At 44.6% G+C, this 26,395-nt stretch overlaps 1 protein-coding gene across 2 annotated transcripts in view; it reads left to right on the top strand.

Moving 5' to 3' along the window:
• The window catches only part of ATP2C1 (ATPase secretory pathway Ca2+ transporting 1), a 103,439-nt gene that overhangs the window by 19,531 nt on the left and 57,513 nt on the right, over positions 1 to 26,395 (top strand). The window contains exon 1 of one of the 2 annotated variants that reach the window (XM_029070452.2): positions 6,428 to 6,565. The exons of the other annotated variant lie outside the window; for it this stretch is intronic. Coding sequence (XP_028926285.1) covers positions 6,560 to 6,565 — 6 coding nt within the window. The 5' untranslated portion in view covers positions 6,428 to 6,559. Of the gene's footprint in view, positions 1 to 6,427; positions 6,566 to 26,395 lie in introns of those variants that run through there. 2 annotated transcript variants of the gene reach the window in all.

Raw genomic sequence — 26,395 nt, 5'->3', positions numbered from 1 at the left:
GTTGTAATTTTGCACAGAGTTAGCTTCTAAAGAGAATAAATTCAACTTCTGTATCTCTCTAAGATTCAAATCAACATTTTGCTAAAATCTTATTAAACTATTCCCAAAAGGATCTAACATTAGCTTGTGGTTCATAAAACCACAAGCTTTCTCACTTTTCCAAGAGGTTTTTTTTTTGTTTTTTAACTGGTTTGGCACTAAAACTGGATTTTCACCAGAATAGCTTTAAAAAGGACAGGGGACATGATTGAAGTTTACAGATCCTTGTGAGATGGAAAGGTGTGGACAGGGTGAGTTATTGTTCACAAATCTCTCAACCCCAGGATAAAGGGACACCCACTGACTGCGGAGGGTGGTAAAACAGGAAACACTGGAGGCAGGCGGACAGAATGTGGTAATTATATGAGGTTTATTGCTCTGGGAAGATGGTGCTGATACACAATACAAGTAGGTAAGGTTATAGAGGGGTTGGAATAAATTAATGGATGAGGGATCCAGGAGAGGTTACTAGCAAGCTAGGTATGTTAGAGGATGATGTGATGATGATGGTGATGACCCACCCCTAACCATTAAGATGGTTTTCAGAGAAGGCAACCATCACCTGACTTTTTTTCCCCAAGAATCCCGCTGACACCATCAAAGACAGAATACCAGTCTGACCCTGTAATGGCTCGGCCTCTTAAGTTGTCCTTAAAAGACCTTATTGTTTAGGCTTCAAAAATAAGTTGCCGCGAGTGGAATATGTGAATATTAAGACCATTGCAAATATGACTGAGGTTCTTTGTCCTCATGGTGCCCCTTCCTGTAACAGTGGTGCCAAGTGGAGGAGGTGGAGGCAGAGTGATGTCATGCTGTCTTGATCAGGCCACCCTGCGATGCCCACAGCCATGATATTACTTTGACAGTGCCAGCACCCTCCTTCCTCCTCTAGCTCATTTTTCAACAAAAAATAAGCTACCACTTACCTGGAAAAACCCAACCTGTGAAATGAATTCTGTTCCTGAGGGTTTTTCAGATGAATTCTTCCAGGTTGCTGGGAGTAGAGGGGATGCTGAGAAGCAGCGTGGCTTAGTGGAAAGAGCCTGGGATTGGGAGTCAGAGGTCATGGGTTCTGATCCTGGCTCCCTAACAAGTCAGCTGTGTGACTTTGGTCAAGTCACTTACCTTTTCTGTGCCTCAGTTCCGTCATCTGTAAAATGGGGATTGTGTCTGAGACAACCCGATTACCTAGTATCTACCCCAGTGCTTAGAACAGTGCTTGGCACATAGTAAGCACTTAACAAATACCAACATTATTATTATTATTATTATTCTCTGTGCCTCAGTTACCTCATCTATACAATGGGGATTAAGACTGTGAGCCCCAAGTGGAACAACCTGATTACCTTTGATCTAGCCCTGCTTTTAGAACAGTGCTTGGCGCATAGTAAGTGCTTAACAAATACCATAATTATTATTATTAATAGGAGGTTGATGAGGCACTCCTAACTCATTAAGACAGCTATCAAGCCAGTTACAATGAAGCTTATCTTGTGCACGTTTCACCCGAGAGGATAGGGTAACTTTTTGTGTTCTCTCAGAAACAAAGCTTGATGTCGGCAACTTGGTAACGTTTCTTACTCTATCATTTGTTTCACCGTACAGTCTGGGAGGGGGCAGAGCTCCGCTCTCTGCAGCCTCCATGTCAGTGTAGCTCATGCGAAAAGGCAGAAACAGAGTGGAAAATGACTGCTTTCATAAACAGTAACTAATGGGTTTCTTGGCAACAGAAGCAATGGATTTTTCAGTCAGGAGAATATTCAACTAGATCGCAAAATTCCCCTAGAAATCAATTTTAGGTTTAGTCACATGAGTGGTGTTATCCTTTTATATCTTAAGGCAAGTTCTTTAGCTACACATTAGTGGGGGGTTTTAAAATCTGAGACTAATTCGAATTCAGCTTCTTAAAAGAAAATACTAATAGAATTACCTGGTAACATATACCCAGTTACTCCACTACAATATGTGTCAATTACTGTTTGCGTAAGTGTCACTCTTTGTTATAAGTATTGTTGGTACTTCACTAGCACAAACCCTTTTCAAGACAGTTTCATCCTAATTTATCTTACATTTTCATCAGATATTTTGTTCTATAGAGGGTGCCTTCAAATATGAAGTGCACTGGCAAGCCAAAGGGTCTGGGCTATTAATGTGGATTTAACAATTTGACTAGAAATCCTTTTGCTCCTGTCTGCACTGCTTTATGTGCTATGAAATCCATCAATGGTACTATAGAAGCAGCGTGGCTCAGTGGAAAGAGCCCGGGCTTGGGAGTCAGAAGTCATAGGTTCTAATCCTGGCTCTGCTACTTATCAGCTGTGTGACTGGGGGCAAGTCACTTCATTTCTCTGTGCCTCAGTTACCTCATCTACAGAATGGGGATTAAGACTGTGAGCCTCACGCAGGACAACCTGATTACGCTGTATCTACCCCAGCACTTAGAACAGTGCTCTACACATAGTAAGTGCTTAAATACCAACATTATCATTATTATTATTATTGTGGAATGGAGGATGAGCTCCATGTTTTCATTCTTCACAATGTAGTCGATTCAACATGTTGCCCAGAACTAAAGCACTGAGGTCATCCTGCAGAAGAAGCCCTTCATGCTATGAGGAAGAAGCGTAGTGGACTCTAACTTAGATGAAAAATGGAGAGGTTCTAGTCTCAGATGAAAATAAACACAAAACTAGTGATACTACATGTTTCCCTAGTGAAATGTTTCAAGATGAACTCAGAGGAGTGCTGAGGATTTTATTTTGTTCCAATCTTAATACCAAAACATTGTGTCTCTCTTGATCCTCTAGTTTAAAGAAAGTGATGGGTATAGGCCCTTTTTTTGTGGATATGTGAGAGAACAGGCATTTCTGTGGGGGAAATACATTCTCGATTGTTTGGCACATCGTCCAAACAGTTTCCAAATGTGGTTTCCCTCCCTCCCCCGCCCCCACGTTAAAAGCACTGAGGGTGGGAGGGTGCAAGATCTTGCCCAGATTGAAATTGAGACTTAGATGACCCAGTGTGCAAACCAGGGCTAATGGAAATGAGGGTGGAGGCCCATTCCCGTGCCTGGGGGTAAGTAGGTGAGAGGAAGAGAGGCGGGTTGTTACCCAGTGCCTCTGCATGTCGCTGGGTGCCTTTGGGCTTTCATGATTTCAAGACTAAAGAGAGATCTGCTGCTTTCCTGGCTTGTTGGGTGCCAAGATTTTTAGCCCTTCCTGTCGAGCCCTTCTCCTGGGGACCAGGAGGGCTGTGCAGGTGTCGTTCTCCACGCAGGGTTCAGGTCCAAGCCCTGGCTCTTGCTGCATTTCTTTTTCTAGAATTGGAGATGCACTCCGCAAGCATATGTGGATGAGTTCGTGGACTTTCTCGGTACAGTTGGGCCTCGTCCCGTGTCCAGAGAATGGAAAAACTTCGAATTCAATTCCATTAGAAGTTGGCAGGCTCTCTCAAACATATATCGGTTTTGCTAGCCAACGGTAACCCTGGCCCTCCTGCGTTTATTTCAGGGTGTGAGGTTTATGCTTTCCTCCCCTCACTCTCTATCTCTTTTCAACAGACCGAGTTGTACGTCTTTTGTCCATATCTGTTCCTCGCTGGTCAGCATCAAATTGGTGATTTTTTTTTCCCACCTTTTGTTCTCCGGGGGGCACTTGAGCAGCCTTGCAAGCGAGGGCATTAGTACAGTTGTTATGCAGCTAGCTGCCCCGACGCTTATGGCCCACTTCTGGAAACAGGTAGTGAGGTGCCAAGTTGTGACGGAAGATATCCTGAAGCGGCCTGTCCACCGCAGAAGGGAATGGACTCTAGTTAAAATCCAATTGGGCCCTCAAATATAAGGTGACCATTCACGCTTGGGACTGATGGTCGGAGAGCAGGGGAGAGAGGTGGGAATTGGTCGGTGGAGGCTAGACATGGAGAGAAACAGCGAGAAGCAGCGCGGCTGAGTGGAAAGAGCCCGGGCTTGGGAGTCAGAGGTCATGGGTTCTAATCCCTGCTCTGCCACTTGTCAGCTGTGTGACTCTGGGCAAGTCACTTTACTTCTCTGGCCCTCAGTGACCTCATCTGGAAAATGGGGATTAAGACTGTGAGCCCCAGGTGGGACAACCTAATTACTTTGTATTCCCCCCAGCACTTAGAACAGTGCATCACACATAGTAAGCGCTTAACAAATGCCAACATTATTATTATTATTATTATAGAAACGCTTTCCTCCCAATGGTAGGTGAGAGCCGGGCAGGGCTCGCCCCCTCAGTTGTCCAGGTTGCCCTCTGTGGTGGCAATGAGGGGAGCGGCTGGTGGTATGTGTCCCGACTGACCAGCCCTAGGGGGAGAGAGGTGTGAATTGGTCGGTGGAGGCTAGACATGGATAGAAAAGTTTTCTTCCCAAGGTCGGCGAGGGCTGGACAGGGCTCACCCCTTCAGTTGGCCATGTTGCCCTCTGAGGTGGCAATGAGGGGAGCGGCAGTTGGTGTGTGTCCCGACTGACCAGTCCTTGGGGGGAGAGAGGTGTGAATCGGTCGGTGGAGGTCAGACATGGATAGAAATGCTTTCTTCTCAGGGGCAGGCGAGGGCCGGGCAGGGCTCGACCCTTCAGTTGGTCACGTTGCTCTCTGAGGTGATGATGAGGGGAGCAGCAGTTGGTGTGTGTCCTGACTGACCAGCCCTAGGGGGAGAGAGGTGTGAATTGGTTGGTGGTCAGACATGGATAGAAATGCTTTCTTCCCAATGGCAGGCGAGGGCCGGGCGGGGCTCGCCCCTTCGGTCGGCCATGTTGCCCTCTAAGGTGGCGATGAGGGGAGTGACTGGCGCTTTGTGTCCTGACTGACCAGCCCTAGGAGGAGAGAGGTGTGAGTCGGTCGGTGGAGGCTAAACACGGATAGAAATGTTTTCTTCCCTATGGTAGGTGAGGGCCAGGCAAGGCTCGCCCCTTCGGTCGGCCACGTTGCCCTCTGAGGTGGCGATACGGGGAGTGGCTGACGCTTTGTGTCCTGACTGACTAGCCCTAGGGGGACAGAGGTGTGAATCGGTCGGTGGAGGCTAAACATGGATAGAAACACTTTCTTCCCAATGGCAGGCGCGGGGTGGGCAGGACTCGCCCCTTCAGTGGCCATGTTGCCCTCCGAGTTGGCAATGAGGGGAGCGGCAGTTGGTGTGTGCCCCGACTGACCAGCCCTAGGGGGGACAGAGGTGTGAATCGGTCGGTGGAGGCTAAACATGGAAACGCTTTCTTCCCAGTGGCGGGTGATGGGTGGGCAGGACTTGCCCCCTTGGCCACGTTGCCCTCTGAGGTGGCAATGAGGAGAGTGGCTGGCGCTTTGTGTCCTGACTGATCAGCCCTAGGGGGACAGAGGTGTGAATCGGTCGGTGGAGGTCAGACATGGATAGAAATGCTTTCTTCCCAGTGGCGGGCGAGGGGTGGGCAGGACTCGCCCCCTCGGTCGGCCACGTTGCCCTCTGAGGTGACTTGGAGGGGAGACTTAGTTGGTGTGTGCCCCGACCGGCCGGCCCCCTCGGGGGTCAGAGGGGGATCGCTGCCCCACGGCAGCGTCGAGGGCCCTCACACGAGGCGCGGGCCGGAGCCTCGAAGACCCCCACCCCTCCCTCGCCCTCCCCGCCGCCATTGAGGGCCAGGCGGGCCTCAGGGAGCCCGCGCTTCGGACGTCACTTCCGGTCCCTCCGCCCGCCCTTGTCCCTCGGCGGAAGTGGGCGGGAGGGGGGGGGGCGCGCGCGCGGGGAGAGGAGCCGAGGGCGTGGCGGGGCGCGCGCGCGGGGGAGGGGCGGTGCACGCGCCCGGGCCGCGTGCGGGGCGCGCCCCCTCCTCCCCCTCCCCCGCCTCCTGCCTCTCCGTCTTTCTCTGTCCTTCCCCTGGTGCCGTCCACGGGTGAGTGGCGCGGGGCACCTCCCTCCCCCTTTCCTCCCCCACCCCGGGGGGGGGGGCGCTGGCGCGCGCCCGGGGTGGGGAGGGGGCGCGCGCGCCGTGGTGGGGGGGGGGGCGGGTGTGCGCGCGGGAGCGGCGGTGGCCCGGATGTAGGCCGCGGCGAGGCCCGAAGGCAGGGGAGGAAGGAAGGCCGGGCCGTCCCCCGCCGAGCGCTTAGGAGAGGGTCGGGCGGCCCGTCGGGGCCCCGTAAATGTCGAGGAAGGAAGGAAAGAAGGAGCGGGAGGGGCCCCGGGCGGCGCCCGGATGGGGGAGGGTGTCATGGCGCGGGAGGGAGGGAGGGACGGAGGGAGGGGAAGGAGAGGAAAGGCAGGAAGGACTGGCCGTGGCCAGCGCCGCCTCTCCCCGTTTGTCTTGCAGATGCTGCCTTCGCTGCAGGGGGTGGTGGTGGTGGCGGCAGCAGCCCGGGGGCCCGGGGAGGGGCGGGGGGGGACGGACACAGACACCCCTCTCCTCCTCCTCCTCCTCCTCCTTCCTCCTGCTCCTCCTTCCTCCTGCTCCTCCTCCTGCTCCCCGCCGCCGCCTTGGCCGTGACCCCGGAGGCTCCGTCGACCGCCGACCCACCCGCCTTTTCGATGGAAAATGAAGGTAAAGCCATCCCTCCTCTATACAATAGGAGCCCCCACCCCATCACCCCCATCTCCCCCCCCAGCGCTTAGGACAGTGCTGGGCACCTAGGAAGCGCTTAACGAATGCCACCATTGGTATTGTTGTTGTTCCACGTGGAACAAGCTGATCTTGGATCTCCCCCAGCGCTGAGAATAATGCTTGGCACCTGGGAAGCGCTTAACAAATACCACCATTATCATTGTTATTCCACGTGGGACAAGCTGATCTTCTATCTCCCCCATGGCTTAGAACAGTGCTTGGCACCTAGGAAGCGCTTTACAAATACCACGATTATTTTTATTTCACGTGAGGCAAGCTGATCTATCTCCCCCAGCGCTTAGAACAGTGCTTGGCTCCTAGAAAGCGCTTTACAAATACCACGATTATTTTTATTTCACGTGGGGCAAGCTGATCTATCTCCCCCAGCGCTTAGAACAGTGCTTGGCACCTAGGAAGCGCTTTACAAATACCACAATTATTATTATTTCACGTGGGGCAAGCTGATCTATCTCCCCCAGCGCTTGGAACAGTGCTTGGCACCTGGGAAGTGCTTAACAACTGCCACCATTATTATTATTCTACGTGGTCCAACCAGATTCATTCATTCAATTCAGTCATACGTATTGATTCATTCAATAGTATTTATTGAGCGCTTACTATGTGCAGAGCACTGTACTAAGCGCTTGGGATGAACAAGTTGGCAACAGATACAGTCCCTGCCGTTTGACGGGCTTACAGTTCATTCAGTAGTATTTATTGAGCGCCTACTATGTGCAGAGCACTGGGCTAAGCGCTTGGAGTCCACAGTTTGGCAACGGATTAGCGACAATCCCTGCCCATCAATCTCCCCCAGCGCTTAGAACAGTACTTGGCACCTAGGAAGCGCTTAAATACCGCTATTATTATAATTCCACGTGGGACAACCTGATGACCTATCTCCCCCAGCGCTTAGAACAGTGCTTGGCACCTAGGAAGCATTTAACAAATACCCCCATTATTATTAGTATCATTCCACTTGGGACAGCCTGATGATCTTGTATCTCCCCCAGCGCTTAGCACAGTGGTTGGCACCTAGGAAGCGCCTAACAAATACCAACATTATCATTAGTGTTAACCCTTTCTGCCCTCCCCAGGTGTGTCGTTCTCAGGTACGGGGGTCCAGGCCGGCCCCCGGGGGCTGGACAGGGTGCGGGTGGGCGAATGCAATGGGCAAAGAGACTCAGAGGCAACAGGGAAGGAGGGGAAGCGGGGTGGATCCTCTCTGTTGCCGGATGGTACCTTCCAGGCGTTTAGTACAGTGCTCTGCGCACAGGAAACGCCCAGTAAATACCATTGAAAGAATGGAAAAATCCCACTGTGCCGTCCAAGGCAGCATAAACCGAAGGCAGGCCCGTCGTGGGGCCGGGGTGGTCTCTCTCTGTGGCCGAATTGCCCTGTCCAAGCGCTTAGTACAGTGCTCTGCACACAGTAAGCGCTCAGTAAATACGATGGAATGAATGAAAAAGTCCCACTGTGACTTCCATGTCAGCATAAACCAAAGATGGGTCCGTTGTGGGGTAAGGATGGTCTCTATCTGTTGCAGAATTGTACTTCCCTAGCGCTTAGTACAGGGCTCTGCACACCGTGAGCGTCCAATAAATACGGTCTTATGATTCTCTTTATCTGTCGTGATGGTGATGATGCCTGACTGCTTGTTTTGTTGTGTTGTCCGTCTCCCCCTTTTAAGACTATGAGCCCGTTGTGGGGCAGGGATAGTGTCTCTCTGTTGCCGAATTGTCCATTCCAAGCGCTTAGTACAGGGCTGTGCACACAGTAAGCACTCAATAAATGCGATTGAATGAATGAATGTAATCCAGGTAACGTGGAATCGGGGAAAAACCATAGTGCTCCGGTCAGTACGTTCCCAGTTGTGCTTACTACAGTGCTGTGCACACAGTAAGCGCTCAATAAATACTATCTGATTCTGTTTATCTGTTGGCATTGATGCCTGGCTACTTGTTTTGTTCTGTTGTCTGTTGCCCTCTTCTAGACAGTGAGCCCGTTGTGGGGCAGGGATTGTCTCTATCTGTTGCCGAATTGTCCATTCCAAGCGCTTAGTACAGGACTGTGCACACAGTAAGCACTCAATAAATACCATTGAATGAATGAATGCAATCCAGGTAGTGTGAAATGGGGAAAAAACCGTGGCGCCCCAGTCAGTACGTTCCCAATTGTACTTCCCAAGTGCTTACTACAGTGCTCTGCACACCGTAAAGTGCTCAATAAATACCTGATTCTGTTTTGTTGGCATTGATGCCTGGCTACTTGTTTTGTTTTGTTGTCTGTCTCCCCCTTCTAGACAGCGTGCCTGTTGTGGGGCAGTGATTGTCTCTCTCTGTTGCCGAATTGTGCATTCCAAGCGCTTAGTACAGTGCTTTGCATACAGTAAGCACTCAACAAATACGATTGAATGAATGAAATACAATTGAAGGAATGAATGAATGACCAGGATGGGAGGGTGTCGGAGGTATCTAATGTTCCATAATTTCGTATATATCTCTGGAGGTGGTGTCTGCCTGGCCATTTAATGAGGTCCGAAAATCCTAGGTGTTGGAGTTTTATTTGAAGCCTCCGATTTTAGAAGAGCTTTTATGAAGCTACCCTTTTATGGTCCGAACCTCAAGGTACTTAGAATGCAGCAGAAAACTGCCCTAGAATGAATTCAGCAGAAAATTGCCCGTACCCAGCAATACATTTGTTCTCTCCAATTTACTGCGGCCTTAAGTGGGGCGAGACGGTGCAGCTTATAAATGCTTTTTACCCCCGGTTCTTGAACAACAAAGAACACGATCTCTTGGTACGGAGAGGTGAGATGTTGGCTTGACGTTTCACCCGTATTTTGAAGTTAATTAGGTGGAATGATGTTTTTCAGTCGCATTGAGTATATGCTGCTTGCCGAGTCCAGGCGTGGGGGAGATTAAAAAGAAGTGTATTTGGATCTTAGCTCTTTGATATTCAGATCGTATTGTGGACGTATGTTGTGGTGACTTGTCATTTAGGATTGGATTCACTTCTTATGGTATTCGTTAAGCGCTTACTATGTGCAGAGCACTGTTCTAAGTGCTGGGGGATACAAGGTGATCAGGTTGTCCCACGTGGGGCTCATGTACACATTGATAATTGCAGCATTAATAATAATAATAATAACGTTGGTATTTGTAAAGAGCTTACTTTGTGCCAAACACTGTTCTAAGCATGGGGGTAGATGCATAGTCATCAGATTGTCCCATGTGGGGCTCACAGTCTTCTTCCCCATTTTACAGATGAGGTCACTGAGGCCCAGAGAAGTGAAATGACTTGTCCAAAGTCACACAGCTGACAAGCGGCAGAGCCGGGATTAGAACCCACGACCTCTGACTCCCAAGCCCCTGCTCTTTCCACTAAGCCACGCTGCTTCTCTTTACAGTGTAGTTCATTTTAAAATAACAAAAACAAAACTGGCCCCTATCTGCGATCGGCTTTGTCTCACAAATGGACGGCACTTTGTGAATCATGTTAGTGACTGTCATGTAAATTGGGATTTATACATCAGTGGTGGCCTTGCTGTTGCTTTTGTTGTGGAGTTGCAGGTGAACGTTAGCTCCTTTCTCATTCATTTTCCATTCAGTGACTTATAGAATGTGATTGTAAGCTCTTGGTGGGCTGGGAATATGTCGGTTGCTGTGTTGTACTCTCCCAAGCACTTAGGACAATGCTCTGCACACAGTCAGCACTCAGTAAATATGAATGAATTTGTTTTAAATAGGAGTCTCTTCAAAACAGTTGGGGTGTGTAGCTTATATGTGCGAAATGTGATATGATCAAATTACCTTAAAGATGTTATGAATGATAATTTTGGGGGTCAAGTTCTCTCAAATATTCAGTGTTGAACTGCGGGAGAGTTAAATGCTGCCTTGTTTTTTCCAAGCTGTGAAAATGTACAATTTGCCTTCAAGCGTGAAATGATTTTTGGCCTTTGATATTGTTTTTAAAATAGTCTATTTTTTAAAAAAATAGTATGTCAAAGACCGTGTACTAGCATGGATAATTTGTATGTGTAAATACAGTAGTATGTAAAATTAGTTTGGCTCATTTTCAGTATCTCGTGTACTGAAGAGGAGAAGCAGTGGTTGTCGCCTGTTTATGACATCTAAACAAAGAACCTCATTTCAATTCACTTCTCATATGCTTAGTCGACAGGTTCACAAAGCAGTCCAGCCTCTCCTCCCTTCCTATTAGCCGTCTGACTTCTTCCTCCTCACTGACTGAACCTTTTCAGCCAAAAGTGAAGAAGTCTTAGGAGTTGGGGCATATAAGCATTTAAGGGGATAGCAGCAGCGCATTAGTGTTAGAAATGAGGAAAAGAGTTGGATTCTCTTTCAGTTGCTCATAGGGGGTCTTTAAAATACCCTCTCCCTCATGGTTCTCTCAGGACTAGCTGGAAACTCTGAAACAGAGAGCCGAGGTAATTTTAGTCTTGGTTTGCCCAACGGCTGAAGTGTATCTTGAGTGTGTCTGACAGCTGGAAGCCAGTGATAATTTTTTCATTTTCGATACTGTAGATGTGAAATATGGGACTCATCCACACTGACAGGTCACTGTAACTCAATGGGACTCTTCCCCACGCTCATTGACTATTTTGGATATTGTATCTTCAGTGCTTCTTCCCATGACTGGTGCAGCCATCTGTAATCGCAACATCTGGCTGAGTGAGAAAGTGATGCTTTAATACATCCATTTAATGCGTTACTGATGGTTTTTTTTTTCCTTTTTTTAATGGTGTTTAAACACTGTGTTGTCTAGCACTGTTCTAAGTGTTGAGCTAGATACAAGTTAATCAGGTTGGACACAGTCCCTGTCCAACATGAGGTTCACGGGCTAAATAGGAAGGAGGACAGGTGTTAGTAATGTCTGTATTTAAGCGCTTACTATGTGCCAAGCACTGTACTAAGCGCTGGGGTAGATACAAGGTCATCAGGTTGTCCCACATGGGGCTCACAGTTGTAATCCCACTTTTACAGATGAGGTCACTGAGGCCCAGAGAAGTTGAGTGACTTGCCCAAAGTCACAGCTGACAAGTCGCGGAGCTGGGATTAGAACCCACGACCTCTGACCCTCAAGCCCATGTTCTTTCCACTAAGCCACGCTGCTTCTCATGGTGTTGAACCCCCCATTTGATGAATGAGAAAACAAAAAGAGAAGTGAAGTGATTTGCCCAAGGTCACACAGTGGGTAAGTGGCAGAGCTGGGATTAGGACCCAAATTCTCTGACCGCCCCCCAGCCCTGTGCTCTTTTCTGTTAGGCCACACTGCTTCCCGTATTTATTCATTTATACCCATCAATTGTATTCAGTACCAATCAACAGATTTGGTAGACAGGTTCCCCGCCCAAAAGGAGCTTGCAGTCTAGAGGGCGAAGCAGACATTAATGCTGAAGGTGGGGTGAGAAAGGTGTACAAATCCAAATGCCAGATGGGAGAGGGAGTAGGGAAAATGAGTCGGTGATGGCCTCTTGAGGGAGAGGTGATGTTAAGCTTTTTTCAATGTGGGGAGAGTGATCGACTGTTGGCTATGAAGTGGAAGGGAGTTCCAGGGCAGAGGCAGGACGTGGGCAAAGGGGTCAGCGGCTATAGACAAGATCGAGGCACAGTGCGTAGGTTGATGTCCTCAGCACTTACGTGTGTATGTGCATCTTTGATACTTCTCCGTCCTCCTCCATTAGACTGTAAACTCCCTGAGGACTGCGTACAGGGACTCTGGTTGTATTTCCCGAGCACTTTACGCAGTGCGTTGTATTTATTAGGCACTCAGTAAAGTCCGTGACTATCTACTGCTGCTACTAACCCCCTGACCTAAGTGGGTAGCTCAGATTATGCGTCTTGGTTGCTGAAGAGGTAGCAATCTTATGGCAGACCCTTTTGTGTGGGAAGAGCACTGTTCAGTATCGCAGTGCTCACTTCAATTGGGAAAGGGCCAGAACAGGTACCCTGTTACCTTTTACATGTTGTACCATGCAAAAATGACTCCTCATTCCCACTTATACATGAAAAGGAAGTTTCCATCACTGGCACCATCTTTAGATGCGAAGGAAAATACGTGTGTGTTCGAAGCTGGAATATCTTCAAACTGAATCAACTCAATTTTTCTCATAAAGAGACAGGACATTGTAGTGCTGATGAAAAGCAATTTAATCTACCACAATCGCTGGTTTTTGACTGTTTACCGTGTGCAGAGCACGGTACTGAATACTCAGGAGAGTACAATAGAGCGGAGTCGGTAGATAAGTTCCCTGCCCACAAGAACCATACAATCTGGAAATGTAGATGTGGGTTTTAGACGATACAGTAAAAGAATATGCTGGGAGAAGCTAAAAGAACAGCCGTCTTTGAAGCTCTTAAGTCTCAATGGAATTTTAGATTTATAAACAATTTTTTTTAACCCTCTGCCTGAAAAATCTGTTAACCTTCAAGATGTATTAACACTGCAATTACTATGCATAGTCTACTAAAGTGGAATATACAATGAGGGTGGTAGTACACCTCTTTCACTGTGTCCCGGTTTATTAGAAATGTGAGCTAGGCTGTAAAAAGTATTTTTTAACCATAGGCATGCTGTTTGGAAAACAACAAAATAATGGTACTAAAATATTAATTTTTCTTATTGTTTCCCAGAAGAAATAGGGAAAACAGTAAGACAGACCACAGAGGTAACCACTCAACGAGAGTTGTTTACTCGTATTTGCCATTCATTTAATAGCAGAGTGGAATAACCAGGGAACTAAATAGTAATATGGATTAAAAAACAAAACATCTGTGAGGGGCAACCTATCATGGGTGTTGCAGTTGACCTTCATTTGGGACCGTAGTTAGCCTTTATTTTACTGTTGCAGTCATACCAAGTTAAAAGAAAGAATCTTTATTTTTGTACTGTGGATATGGTAAGAAAAGCACTTGATGAGGGATGCATGAACATTGAATTTTATATCTGATTTATTTTCCTGCTGGATAGATGTCAGGAAATCCTGAAACGTTTTCTCCCGTTCTCCTTTAAGAATATTTCTTGTCGGTCTCTTGTTCCTAAGGATTAATAGCAGACAAGGTGGATTATCCCAAGACTTCTGGCACAGAAGGGTATTACTTAAAGAGCAGTAGAGCAGAAACCTGTTCCGTGAGCTCTGAGGTTAATGCTATAATTTAGTACAGGAAGGAATTGCCGTACAGGAAGGAATTGCCGCACAAGAATTTTAAAGACCATGTCCTCACTCTAAATGTGTAATAGTCGAGTGAATTTATATAGTTTACATTTACTGTGTGTACTGTATATTTCTTCTCCACTCTAGGTTTTCATTTCCCCTGTAGTATGTTGGCTAAAGGGTCTGTCTTTTTGGTGGTTGAAAGGAAGGTGTTTTCTGCCAATTTACATTTAAACGATTTTGGAAATACCGAACAGTGTAGTATAGGTGAGAGCAAGCTCAATATTAGCAGGAAAGAAAAGCATTTTTAGTCGGTATACCCAATATGTGCATGTGCTTACACTTCAACATCTGCAGTTTTTTAATCTAGTGTTTATATCACTTAGAACAAATATTCCAGGAATGCATTTTAAGAGATTGTCAGTGGTGAAATATGAACAAGAACATGAGACGATTAAAAAGGGTTGTGTAATTCTGAAGCTAAACCTGTTATGTTTTGAAACAGTTCTTTTGTAGAAACCTTTGTGGGACCGAGCAAACCTAATATACGGGAAAGTTAGGTGTTGCAATAAAATTTCAAATTTGATCCTACTAAACCCTCCAGGGAAAGAAATAAGCTGTAAGCTGTGGCTCACTTTTTTTTTGGATCCTGTAAAACCTGCCTTTTTAATTTGCCTGTACATGGACTATTTCATCCTGGGTTTCATCCTCACTAGGCCCCATCGTTGCTGGAATATTGCTCAATTGGAGTTGTCCACGACTGTGAAATTGCCCTTATAGATATCCCACTCTGGGAGGATAGTAAACACATTGTCATCTCCATAATTTCTTGGCAGTTACAATTTTTCTCATTTCAGTCTGGGGTAAGAGAGTTTGTGAAGTATAAAGACACAAGTGTAGATATCTTGTGTTTAGGGAACCCTTATGGGCAAATTGATTTGGAAATATTTAAGATCTCGGTTTTATTTATTCTGGTCTGACGTTTTCCCCCTTAAACTACTAGGCTATGCTTTCTAGAATAGCCATGATCTAATTGTATTTATGCTGAAGAATAATTTGATGAGGAACTAATCTTTGCAAACACCTTTAAGTTGGACCTGGAAAATGCAGCTCAATGCTGGTGCCTGGACAACTTCCTCCAGTTGTTTTAAGAGCTTCTTTTATGGAAATATTAACCTGTAAAAATCAGGAAAGGCTGCAGTGCTCTTTTGGAACACTAAGAATAAGAGATTCGGGCTGCCGCACTTTGCATGGAGGCCAGAACTGAGACCTCTTTTTTTATTCATAGTCGTATTTACTGAGTGCTTACTGTGTGCAGAGTACTGTACTAAGCACTCAAAGTACAGTTGGGCAACAGAGACAATCCCTACCCATCAATGGGCCTACTTTTGGTTTATGCTGATTTAAAGTCACAGTGAGATCAGGAGAGTACCAGTCAATTCATCAACAATGTTTATTGAGCACTTTCTCTGTGCAGATCACTGTACTAAGCACTTGGGAGAGTATGCTACAGAAGAGTTGATAGACATGATCCCTGCACAGAGAAGCAGCACGGCTCAGTGGAAAGAGCATAGGCTTGGGAGTCAGGTCATGGGTTCTAATCCCGGCTCCACCACTTGTCAGCTGTGTGACTTTGGGCAAGTCACTTAACTTCTCTGAGCCTCAGTTCCCCCATCTGTAAAATGGAGATGAAGACTGTGAGCCCCACGTGGGACAACCTGATCACCTTGTATCCCCCCGTGCTTAGAACAGTGCTTTGCACATAGTAAGCACTTAACAAATGCCATCGCTATTATTATTATTATTATTGGAAACTTGTGGTCTAGAAATGAGTACATGTGGATGTTTATCTGCCCCACTTCTAAACTCATATCCTCCTGTGGTTTCACCTTCCATTCAAGGTCATATCAAGCACATGTAAATCTTTACTCAGGATAAATTTATGGTAACAGTAGTGAGTTCCATTTGTGCTTCCAGGCAGTTATATCTCAGGACAGAATTGTAATGCCAAGTACTGTTGGGACTTGCTGTTACAACATAAATTTAGGTCCCTTAGGCAGACAACCTGCATGCAGGAAAACATTAGAACTCACACAATTCTTACCAGAACTTTCCCTTTAAAAGAGCCAGTGTCAGAACTAATATAACAACCACATCCTTATTGCTTTATTTGCATATGTGCTCAGTTGACTAGTTTCACATGTTCAGGTGTGTAGCAAACTGGTTTAGGATTACTGTTTGCTATTCTGAAAAACTGACTTCTCCCTAGTTCAACTTTGATACGCCACAGCTTGGAAGAGGCCAGAATTGTTCAACCAGACTCTGCCACAGTAAGACTCTGCACACAGTAAGAGCTCAATAAATATGATAGAATACAATAGTGATTCCCTCCTTTTTCGTAACGACCCAGAAAGTTGTGATTTGAAATAGCTTATTCCATGTTGTAATTGGTGGAAAAGCTGGTTAAGATCTTGAACAGTACACCCTAGACTAGGGTTTCGGATGATAAAGCCATATTGGATTGTTAATGGGAATCTTGGTGATGCTGGAAGTGGCAGTAAGGAGGGTAGGAAAAGATACTTGGCCAGTGGCAGGTGCCCACTTTGCCTCAATAGGGGCTCAGTCTGGCGAGACCCACACAGCCTGGCTATCTCTGGAAGCACCTCATCAGCCCTCCTGTCTTTCCTCTGACTGGCTCTCTCTCGTCGAGTCCTGTCCAGTCCAGTGTTACCGAGTCCTGTCATTTGATGGGGTCCTAAGACTACTTAAAATATGTAAGGGAAAAGAATGGGTAAGCTCATCCTCTAGACTGTAAACTCGTTGTGGGCAGGGAATGTCTGCCTACTAAACACTCAAATGTGGTTGATTAAGGGGGCTATCAGCTAGTTGGCTTCTTTTCAGAATAGTGTAGCGCAGCCTTATTTACATGTACCCTGCTGGAAGTTAACCAGAAACAGCCCCAATAAACTGGAGGTTTAGGGCAGCAGGTCAGATCACTTGTACAGTAATTACTTAATAAGCTATAAATGGGAAGGGCTGGCACAGCTCTGCTCTGAGAATTCTCTACCTCTCACTGTCTACCTTGCTTTCTCTGGTATACTGCTTTCACACCTGGGTCCTTCCTATCTGTCCCCTCTTGACCTTAGCTTCTGAAAGTATCTTCTCAGGAAACCTTTAACATCGATTCAAGAATGGTTAAAAACTCAAGTAGCTTTCATTTGGCACTACATTTTTTGCTTTCTCGCCTCAGCACAAATTAGAGTTGGCAAAAAAAGGTGGAACATTTTACTCCATGTTTACTAGTTGTATTGACTGTAAATATGAACTTTGTTCAAAAGCATACCATATTTATTACTATACTATCAGCTCATGTGGACAGCAGATGTCTACCAACTCCATTGTCCTCTCAAATGCTTTGTACCATGTTCTGAACACACTAAGCACTCAATAAGTACCATGGATTAATTTATACCACCTAATATGATCGGACATTCATGGCCTTATCTTTCCCCTGTCTTTCCACCCCACTAAATTGTGGTTCTCATTGGTGTCCTGCAAGAACACCCTTAAAAGCAAGACCTTTATCTCGATGTAATTATTGATACCTATGTTGATCTGAGATGTTAAATATGTTATTTTTCAGTCAGTGACATATTTTTAACTCTGTTAGGCATTGGTCTCTGCAAGGGTGGAGAGTCAAGGGTAATAATGCCCACATTCCCAACTCTCAAGGAACTTGCAGTGTAATGGGGGAAGCAGACAAATTTAGAGTGAAAGGAGGAGCAAGAATTAGGATGAAGCTGCTGGAAAAGGGAACAGTGTACACATAAGTAACATTGTGGCTGTGGGAGTGAACTGCCATTTCATTTAAATATTTAATAACCACAGAACCACATTTAGCATAATTAGTTCCTAGACAATCTTATAGAACCCTTTTTATGGACTTGATCCATCTGGCTCGTCTTGGCCGGGGGAAATCGACCAGGTTCAGATTGGAGCAGGATGCCCTATGGAGAGTATGGGAACGATGACACGGGTTCTGGCATTGCTGGGCTTACGGTACATGTATGTTGGGTACTGTGACGTTCCCCACCCCCACGGGGCAACTGCACATTCCCAAACAAGAAACTATGTATACCCGTGTACAAGCCCTCCTGACAAAAGTGAGTCCCCATCTGGCTGGTTGTTGGTTCACACCAGTTCACTTGGTCCTGGTGCTGGGCCAGTCTGCCTTGTATATCACTGAGCGTCAGCAGTAGTAGTATTTAGCACTTACTCTGGGCAAAGGGGCGTTGAACTGTTCCTGAACAGTAGGAAATAAAGGGTTAGGTTCCTCCCATCTGAATGAGAGAGAAAACCTGAGAAACCTTACTTCCTTATTTCCCACTGGCTGATTGATGCTGAAACAGGTGCTAGGTTAACCCTGCCCTTCTATATCAGAAGTGCCCAGGAGCCTACCTATATGACTTCCTTTTCAGGAAAAAACCTAGGAATTCCTTGTCAGGCCACTAGATAGGATTCCCTAGAGAAGGAAAATACCTAGGAATTCCTTGTCAGGACCTTAGATTGGTTTTCCTAGAGGTAGAGGTTGAAAATCAGTGAAGTAGTGGGTTAGTAAATAGTTCTAAAATTCATAAAAGCCCATCTAGGAGCATCTGTTCTTATTTGCTTCTCACAGTCACGCTGTTATTCTTTTGTGTTTCTTTGTTTCTAATATTAATTTTCCCTTCTCATCCTTTATGTTCTATTTTTCCCGGGACCTTCCCCCCCCCACCCCTCTCCAAAACTATGATGTCTCAAAACTCCATGATGTCTTTGAAACCTCCAATCTCCTGTCCTTTATCTGCACCTTACCTGAAACTTTTGCCTCCATTCTTGACTGGCAAACAAGCCAAAACAAGGGGTGACAGCAGCAGAAGGGACAAGACAGGCCTGCACAATTGTGAGGGGGTAAAAATGAATTGAAGTATGAATTTTTCCATTTTGAAGCTTGAAGTTTTAAGGGGTACTCTTAAATCCAGGAGTGTCTCGATTTTGAAGCCCTATAGTATTCATTCATTCATTCAATAGTATTTATTGAGCGCTTACTATGTGCAGAGCACTGTACTAAGCGCTTGGAATGAACAAGTCGGCAACAGATAGGGACAGTCCCTGCCGTTTGACGGACTTACAGTCTAATCGGGGGAGACAGACAGACAAGAACATATAGTAATCGTATTCATCTATTCTGGGTGCTTGGAAGCAAATAACAAAAGTAAAATATATGGTCTCGGCCCTTGAGAAGGCCACTCTTGGGGTGGGGGCGGGGACGGTCAGGCACAGATTGTATTAATTCAGTAAGAACAGGAGTCAAAGCGTAGAAACAACTGGCAGAAATGGGAGAATGCAACAAATGAAATAAATAGCCAGTATATAATGTAGTGCTAATGGGGGCTAATAGGATGCCATGACCAGGTAATTTTTGAATTTATACCCTCAAATTATGTGTGTGTCTGGCTCCCGTTCTCCCTCCCCCAGAGTCATCTAGTTATCTTTGAGTGTCTATGGTTTGAAAATACAGAGTTGTGGGGAAAGTGTTATTTTAAAAGTAAAAGAATCAGCTAAAGCAGGCAAGGATATAAAGTGATTGATCCCAGGCCTCAAAGGGCGGAAAATTCCCTGTAGCTGAACAGTGCTCAATTGGCCTGCTTGTTTGTCCTTGTCAGCGCTTAAGAAATTATTTTACAGAGACATTCTTTTCTTCTGTTTCCTGAGGTTTGAGGAGGCTGAATGGACAAAAAGGGATCAGCAACGTCCACTAGCTGAGTGGCCTGAGGAAACCTCAACTCTGATCAGTCTTGCTCTGTAGAAGCCAGTGCAGGCAACAAATTAGGATTTACTCTCTGGTAGGAGTGTGGGGGTACTGCAGGATTTGTTTGACTGTTTTTGCTGATCCCTTATTAAAAAAATCTATGTATCATTATGTTCTCCTTGAATTATAAACTGAGTGTGCAAGCAAGGCCTGGTGAAATTTATGGGAAGGATTTTGTAGGCAGTCTAACCTTAAGACAGTTTCCTAGGGCAATCAAGACTTGTATTCCTTTTCTGGAAATGTCTTCAGCACTTTTATTCCATAGAACTGTATGGGCTTCACCTTGAAATACCAGTAGGAAACAAAGGTCGACATTTTCTCCATTGGATTTATCCCGTCAGTTTTACAGAGCTGTTCCAGTTCTAAATGTTGATAGCGATGTTCCTGGGGGGAGGCCAGACTAGGCAGATAAGTGGGCCCTTGGTGTGACTGATCATTCTTTTCCCCAACTGCGATTAGCTCAGGTGGGTTTATCTGCCTTAGGGATGTACACTTTTATTTTCCCCAACCCTCTTGTGCTCTCCTGTTTTGGTGGAAGGCCCAGTCTCCAAATTGGGCTTTCTTGGATGCATTCGGTGAATTGACACATGTGAAAGGCTTCAGACATTGACCAATCAATGGTATCTGAGCACTTACTGTGTGTAGAACACTCTACTAAGCACTGGGGAAAATACAGCAGCACAGAGTTGGTAGATTTGAAATCCTTGCCCCAAAGGGGCTTACAGTCTACAGGGAAAGACATTAAAATAGATCAGGAATAAGGTAAATAGTAAGGAATAAGAATAAGTAGGGTTGGGGTGAGTATCAAAGTGTTTAAGGGGTACATGGCCAAGTTCGAAGGCAAGACGGAGGGGGGGTGGGTAAGGGAAATAAAGGGCTTGGTCTGAGAAGGCCTCTTGGAGGTGTGATTTTTTTTAGGAGGGTTTTGAAGGTGGGGAAAGGCTGTTGGATATGACTGCTGTGATTAGCTTTCCCCAGAATTCTGCCTAGTAGAATAATAATAATAATGTTGGTATTTGTTAAGCGCTTACTCTGTGCAGAGCACTGTTCTAAGCGCTGGCGGAGATACAGGGTAATCAGGTTGTCCCACGTGAAGCTCACAGTTAAACCCCATTTTACAGATGAGGGAACTGAGGCACAGAGAAGTTAAGTGGCTTGCCCACTGTCACACAGCTGACAAGTGGCAGGTCCAGGATTCGAACCCATGACCTCTGACTCCCAAGCCTGGGCTCTTTCCACTGAGCCACGCTGCTTCTCTGAAAATACTGAATACTGAACATACACGATGTCACAGAATACACGTAGCAGTATCCTTTACCTTCTTGGTCTCCCCGCCTTGTTGTTGACCCAGCCTGGGATGAAATGGGAAGCAGGTGGCCTGAAGCTCTGCACGCAGGGTGGAGCGAGTTGAGGTTGGAAAATCTAGCCCGCAAACATCCTGGAGTAGGCTAGGCGGCAGGCCTAGTACTCTGTGCCTTCTTAAATGGTTGTGACTTCTATGCTACGATTGAACCTTGTATAGATCAACCTTGGGCTAGGGCGAAGTGGGGTGAGGAGTTTGGGTGGAGTAAAACTTGAGAATTTTGTCTACCAAACCCGGGAGCGTGCAGCTTAATCTGTCTAGGAGAAGCATGCTCCCCCTGATATAAATATAGTAATCTTCAAAGTCCAGAGATGATATTCATTTCTGTTGAGGAAAGTGGACGTAGACAATGGTCTTTTGACAGTGTGGTGGTTTTTTTCCTACTTTTTTTCCATATTAGTTGAAAGAGTCTCTTCAAGTGAATTTCTCAATTACTGATAAAACTACATAGTTAAATTTATAAAGTAAAAATCCCATGGATTGCCAAAGAGAGCATATAATTCAGTGACAGCCCAATTTTAAATCTTGACAACCCTCACATTTTTTATTTAAAATGATCTAGCTGATTAGAGGGAATTAATATTTTACTAATTAACATTTAGTTTCTGACACTTGTTAGCTGTGCTATGGAGAGAAGTGTCTGAATATTATCTTTCTGGGACCTGTCTTATACAGTGATATTTCCAGCTTCTGTGGAAATAAATATAATGTTCCAAAACAACTCACTTTGAGTCTTTTAGGAATTGTTGGCATTTTTCTGAAACAACTGCTTGGCACACCATGTAGAACTTGCCAACTCATTGAACAGGGATCTAAACATGGATATTAACATCCAGATATTAATAACTTAACATTCTTTTTATGTCATCTAAACAAAGTTTTAGTAGGATAAAAACCTAGATTTTTTCACTTAAATTCAAAATAAAAAATATGTAAACTGGCCAGTGCTAATGAATGTAATTATAGAAACTTTGCTATTGCATATGTGGGTTTTCAATAACTCTTAATACCATTTAATTTAAAATGACATGCTAAACTAAAAATAACTCAGTAAGTATTCAATCTTAGAAAATATCGTTGGCTGACTAAACTCTCCCAGGTTGAACCTGCAGAGTACTGCTTGGATCAGAATAAAGCATAATAAATTCTAAACTACAGTGATCCTACAGATTCATGCCACGGTGCTTATGAGTTGTATATAACTTTCCCATTCAGTGTTTTATTACACACCAAACCTTAGGTGTGCTAGGTGATGTAAAATGTTTGGTGAAAGTCCATTCACGAGTATATTTGTGGTTGGGTAAAGTATCTTACTTCTGTAGCGGCTAGCCTATTGTTGAGATAATGATAAATGCTGTTATTTTCTGCAAACTGGGACTTTGACATATATCTAGTGGAAATATGACAGTAATAGTCTTCAAGTCTTCATTGTTGAAGTCAGAATTCTGGGAACTAGTGATAAACCTTAATGAGGAAAAGTATATTTATTAAAAAAAAATATGGTATCTACCTTTGGCTTGAAGAAAGGCAGACTCAATATGGAAATGGTTTGAGGGCAAGCAGCAACAGACAACTGGTTTCAGCATTTGATGAGGAACTTAATTCAATTATGCCATGATTGCTGTATCAGATTGACTAAATTGATTGCAAGAAAAGAGGCATCAGAATGGAACATTGTCAGGTCTCAACATATTTTCATTACAGATTTCAGATAACTACAGTTGTGTCAGGGTGTGGTGCCAGTTAGTATCCTGACACAATTTTAGTTTAACATGGGATTTTCCAAGAAGATAACCCTTGCACTATAATAGAACTGACTGTATAATTTTAAAAGATGGGATTTAAACAAGGCCAGCAACTCACTTTTATGTTACTCACTATTTCCTTGATTATTTTTTTTTGCTTCCTATAGGGATAAAAAAGTATTAATTAGCAAGTATGACTTTTGCTAAAATTATTTGTTGCCAAGATAAATATTTCATTGATATTAAAAAACAATGTCAAAGCAATGTCACTACTACCAGTAGGTAGAAAACCAATCTGGACTGGTCACTTATTTTTAAACTCAGCATCCTTGGTGTATGTAGTAATGCCAGGGCTATTATTTTAGTGCAATAAAGCCTGGTCATAGTAGCCAACTTCAGAAAGTATCTAGAAATGCAAAGGTTTCACTAAACAGCTGCAATCAGTTGCTTAGGCAATTTTAGTGAAATGGTGAAATGTTGCAACTCAAGCAAGAGGATGAAAATTGTGTGACTGTATTTGAGGCGAACACCAATGCAAGACAAAATGAAAAAGTAGCGCGGTGTAGTGGATAGAACATGGGTCTGGGAGTCAGAAATTCCTGGGTGCTAAAATTCCAGCTCTGCCACGTGTCTGCTGTGTGCCCTTGGGCAAGTTACTTGGCTTTTCTGTGCCTCAGTTACCTCATCTGCAAAATGGGTATTAAGACTGGGAGCCCCGTTTGCAACTTGGCCTGTTCAAACCTATTACCTTGTCTCTCCCCAGAGCTTAATACAGTGCTTGGCATGTAAGTGTTTAACGAACACCACTTAAAGACAACTTTTGCAGTGGATGGTTGCTGTAGCCCCAAATCAAAGATCACGAGAAGCAGCATGGCCTAATGGAAAGTGTGAGGGCCTGGGAGACAGAGGACCTGGATTATAATCCAGCTCTGCCTGTTTCTTGCTGTATGACCTTGGGCAAGTCACAACTTCTCTGTGCCTCAGTTCCCTCAACTGTAAAATGGAGGTTAAATCCTACTCCTTCCTGCTTAGACTCTGAGCCCCATGTGGGACAGGGACTGTGTCCACCCCAATAAGCTTGTATCTACCCCAGCTAAATTCACTGAAACCTTTTGAAAGCAGTAACTTGTTGAATATTCAGTGAAAAAATGATTGTCTAGTTTCCAGTTAAAATTGAGTTTTCCAAAGACATTTTGTAAATTACTGTAGTTTCAACTTTGATTTTGACACAAATTTTGCTGTCAAGACAAATGACTAGTGAAGCGAGGTTCCAGACAGGTTTGTTGAGGAGTTTTAGATTCTAAATGTAATTTTTAGCTCCATCATGCTCCTGGTATCCCTTTGTTGGTGATGTCTGAAAGCGGTATTGAGTTTCCTACTGTCTTCTATCACTGGGATTGTTTTTTCTAAATGCCCATTAAACTGCCCTTCCTGATTAGGAACTTGATCTTTCAGAACATGTCCTTGTGTCTGTCAAGGTCATTCAAGAGCAAAGCTGGAAGACATTGTGAACTGTTATGCACACAGAGTAAACCTGATTAGAAAAGAACATTTAAAGGACAGATTAGAAATGAGGGTCACTGCACTAGCTTGTTCAGGTTATATTAAGTAACACTTAACTCTGAAGTACTTAAGTGTGATCCCCAGACACTTTTAATGAAAAATAATCGGCATTGCTTCCATTTGCTGTTTTTAGGAAATGAAGGAAGCCTGATTGCTTCAATGAAGGGAACAGAGAGGGAGCTAAGAATGAAAAGGTCAAAACCAAAAGATAAATGGAGCATTTTAACTGAGAGCAAATCCATAAAATGCTCCCTTTCCTCCTACAAGTACTATCCTCTACCTGCCTGCCTGCTTTCTGAGGCTTATTTTCCCTGCTTGAGTCATCTTCCGTGACTACTAAATGTTCTAGTTGAATGGAAAACGTGCATTAGACAAGGGCTGAGTAAACCAGTTGGTTTTGTATCTGTTCGAAGGCCTTTTTTGTGAATGACCACCATATACCGTTATTTCCCTTGGTAAATATAGTATATCAAAATATTTGGATTGTAAAGTGTCCACATAATTTGGGTATGTGTTCTCCACATGTCAAAAATTGAACAGATCAATCGGTTACTATATCTTTAAAAACTAGGAGTCCTCAATTGTTGAACATAATTATTTAGTTGGGAGAAAGAGACTACATTAAACTGTTTAGGAGGACAGTTAACATCTACACATTACTGGGTTCCAGATACTGAGCTTTTGACTACAATTATAACACACACTTACGTCATTATGAGATAATTTTGTTTAACCTATAAATAGTCTACATTGAGTTTAGCTCACTACATGTCCACTGAACAAATGGCATGAGGCATTAAGAAAAATTTTCACAAGACTGAGAACTCCAAAAAGTGGGATGCAATTTGATCAACCTCAGCTTCAATCTGAGTCGTAACTAGCCATATCTCTGCTGGGCGAGTTGTATAAGATTTTAAAGATAAAAGTGTTTTGGTTTTTTTTAGGGTTTATGGTTATAGATGGGAGAAATTATTTGTTCCATCTACGGTGACTGCCCCTCCAAAACTCCTCCTTGTTAAATTGGCATATGACTCTTCCCATATGCACTAATTTTGAAATGCTTTCAAATTGGGGTTCTTCTCTGTAACCTAGCACAATACAGCATTCCAGGACACTTGCTGTCCTTGCTACATCAGAGCTATCATATTCCTCTCAGAAAGTATGGCCTCTTCCAGTGGCTGGGACTTTTCAACTGTCTGGTTCACCTGTTTCTGTAATAATCTCACTACGTTTAAATTGGAGAACTGGCTTGAAACCTTTACAAATAACTTCCTTTCTCCCGCTTGGGCAAGACTTTACAATCCCAGGAAGGCTCTGTCTTCTGGATCATTGCACAATTTCATTTCCTCTAGACCAGTTGTCAAAGTATTAACAGCTTATCTAAACCTCAGTGTTTTGGCCTTAAAAACATTACTGTATGTGACTGTAGCCACTGACTTAAATATGAGTCATTTCATCCTTTGCTTTACTCGGCAAAGCTGGAAAAGTAGGAAAAAGTGGAGCCTCATTGGAATGGACTCTTCTGGGTAGGCTAACTAGTCAACCTTACATTTTGAATTATTGCGTTTTGTTTATTTTAGTAGGGGAAACTTTTCCGAGATGTTTCAGGAAAACGTTATTTTGGGGACTTATGCTGACTTTTGATGCCCAGGAGCAAATCACTTTTTTGAATCTGGCCTTCAGACCACCAGTACTGAAATTTAAAAAAAAGGGTCAAGAATTGCACTGGTCAACGCTGGGTGGATAGTCCTCCTTAGCTTTGGTGCCAAATAGGAATTTTGACAACCAAAGGCATACCTCCCATGAAGAGGGTCAAGTGGTAAATGTGACTATAACATGGGGTACACATTTGATATTACAGGTGAGGACTGGGAAAAATACAAATGCTTTTAATGCCCATACTGTAAAGTTACACCACGAAGATGATGGAGCATTGCATGCGACAGAAAGGAATTGATGATCATTGTGCTCCTGGCCTGTGCAATGCTACTCACTCTCTCTTTCCTGCTAGTTGTGTTCCCATTGAGGCATGCAGTGGAACGAGTAGCTAGGCACAATGCAGAGCGTGGGTGGAAGG

Source organism: Ornithorhynchus anatinus, chromosome 8 (genome assembly GCF_004115215.2).
Source record: "Ornithorhynchus anatinus isolate Pmale09 chromosome 8, mOrnAna1.pri.v4, whole genome shotgun sequence".
NCBI lineage: Eukaryota > Metazoa > Chordata > Mammalia > Monotremata > Ornithorhynchidae > Ornithorhynchus > Ornithorhynchus anatinus.
This window is presented reverse-complemented; position numbering and strand designations above follow the sequence as displayed.